Genomic DNA, 1,549 nt, shown 5'->3' with positions numbered 1-1,549 from the left:
AAATGTCAGAGCAAACTATTTTAATTTCAAATTTTTTAAAGGATGTCAGTAATACGAAATGAAAAGTTGTAATAATCATAGCAGAGAGCACCTCCTTTTATCTTGTTAATGCAGACATATCTACAAATGTAACAAACTGACAGGAGTAGATTTGTAGAGCAAATTGTTGATGTGGGGTACCCAGTATCCACACTGTAATCCATTTGGGGAACTTTTGCTTCAGACTAGCCCTAGCCTGGTCCTTTGCACTCAGCCTCTGTTAGCAGTGGGACTGCAACAGGGGTGCTGTGGAAACTCATCTTCCTGTCCCGTTTCTTCCCCAAAGAATCCCATTTTGTGCACTCCAGGCTGCTTCCGTGATGTGAACTCGGGTCAGTGGTTCATGGCATGGTAAGTGGGGACAACTGGATTTGCTTCAAAAGGGCACTCCTTGTCCAAACCGAATGCGAGCGTGGGTGCACTTGGGGAGTCATGTTCTGAAGCGGGGTGCTGATGCTGGTGGTGGCTCGAGGACGGGAGCAGACAGTATGGTTTCTTCAGCTGGTCTAATAAAAGATGCTGCTGCTACCTGCAAGCTTGGTCTGGCTCATTGAACCAGGCAGAGAGCAAAGGTGACTTCAGTGCAGTGGTGTTAGCTCTGGCACCCGTTTCAGTGAATATTCATGTCTTCTTATTCAAAACAGAGTATCTCCAGCCAGGAGAGGGTCAGTGTGAGCACTGTTTGATGTGAGACCTGCTATTTCATAGCATTGGTGTCTTCCTGGTATTTTCTTTTGGAACATGTCATGGTGATACCAGTGATATTTTAGTAATGAGCCTTCACCACCTTGTCTGGCTAGCGGTGGTGTGATGTTAGCTGACTTTAATTCAAGCAACAGACAAGGTATTTGAAGCTGTATAGAGAGGAACCTAGGCTGCAACTCGAGCAATGTAGCAGGAAGAAATATTACCTCTAATATAATTTCCAAACACTCTGGAAGTAACATAACGCTTTCTTTTTGTACTAAAAAAAAAGTCACAGCTTGAACTAGCCACCACAGGTACAAGCAGCAGTGTGGCTGCCGTGGTTCTCAGCAAGTGTGAGCAGCTGGCCACAGGCACTGGGGAGAGTCCACAAGCACAGATATCATGCGTGCACCACTCCGGCTTTAAACACTTCAGGTTTTGTTTCCTGTACTAGAAGTATCGCGGACGAAGCATAAAGTTTAGACTCCCTTGTAGGCGGGGACGGGGCTTCAGCGTGTATTAGTGCTTCTCCCCCCCTCTTCCTCTGGGACAAACGGCAGAAATCGCTACAGCAGCGCTATTCCCCCCCCCCCCCAGGCTGTGCGGGTGAAACGATCACCCGCCGGCCGTTACTGGCGCGTGACGTCAGGCCGCGCGCGGGCTCGGCAGTCCCCGCCCCCGGCCCGGGCGGAGGAGAACAAGGCGGCAGTGACGCCACAAAGCGTCCCGTTTCCCCCACGCGCCATGAGGCCGGAGCGGCGCCTCCAATCAGCAGCGCGCGGGGGTGGGGCTCGCGCAGAGGGCGCACGCGCGCTCGCTCCGG

General features: G+C 51.1%; 1 protein-coding gene across 1 annotated transcript in view; it reads left to right on the top strand.

The window, feature by feature from the left end:
- The first annotated feature begins 372 nt into the window (after positions 1–372).
- The window catches only part of SMARCA5 (SWI/SNF related, matrix associated, actin dependent regulator of chromatin, subfamily a, member 5), a 25,939-nt gene continuing 24,762 nt past the window's right edge, over positions 373–1,549 (top strand). Inside the window, exon 1 of the mRNA XM_026087527.1 lies at positions 373–390. Within this exon, the coding sequence (XP_025943312.1) occupies positions 388–390 (3 nt within the window). The 5' untranslated portion in view covers positions 373–387. The remainder of the gene's footprint in view (positions 391–1,549) is intronic.

Source organism: Apteryx rowi, unplaced genomic scaffold (genome assembly GCF_003343035.1).
Source record: "Apteryx rowi isolate R43461 unplaced genomic scaffold, aptRow1 scaffold_72, whole genome shotgun sequence".
NCBI lineage: Eukaryota > Metazoa > Chordata > Aves > Apterygiformes > Apterygidae > Apteryx > Apteryx rowi.
This window is presented reverse-complemented; position numbering and strand designations above follow the sequence as displayed.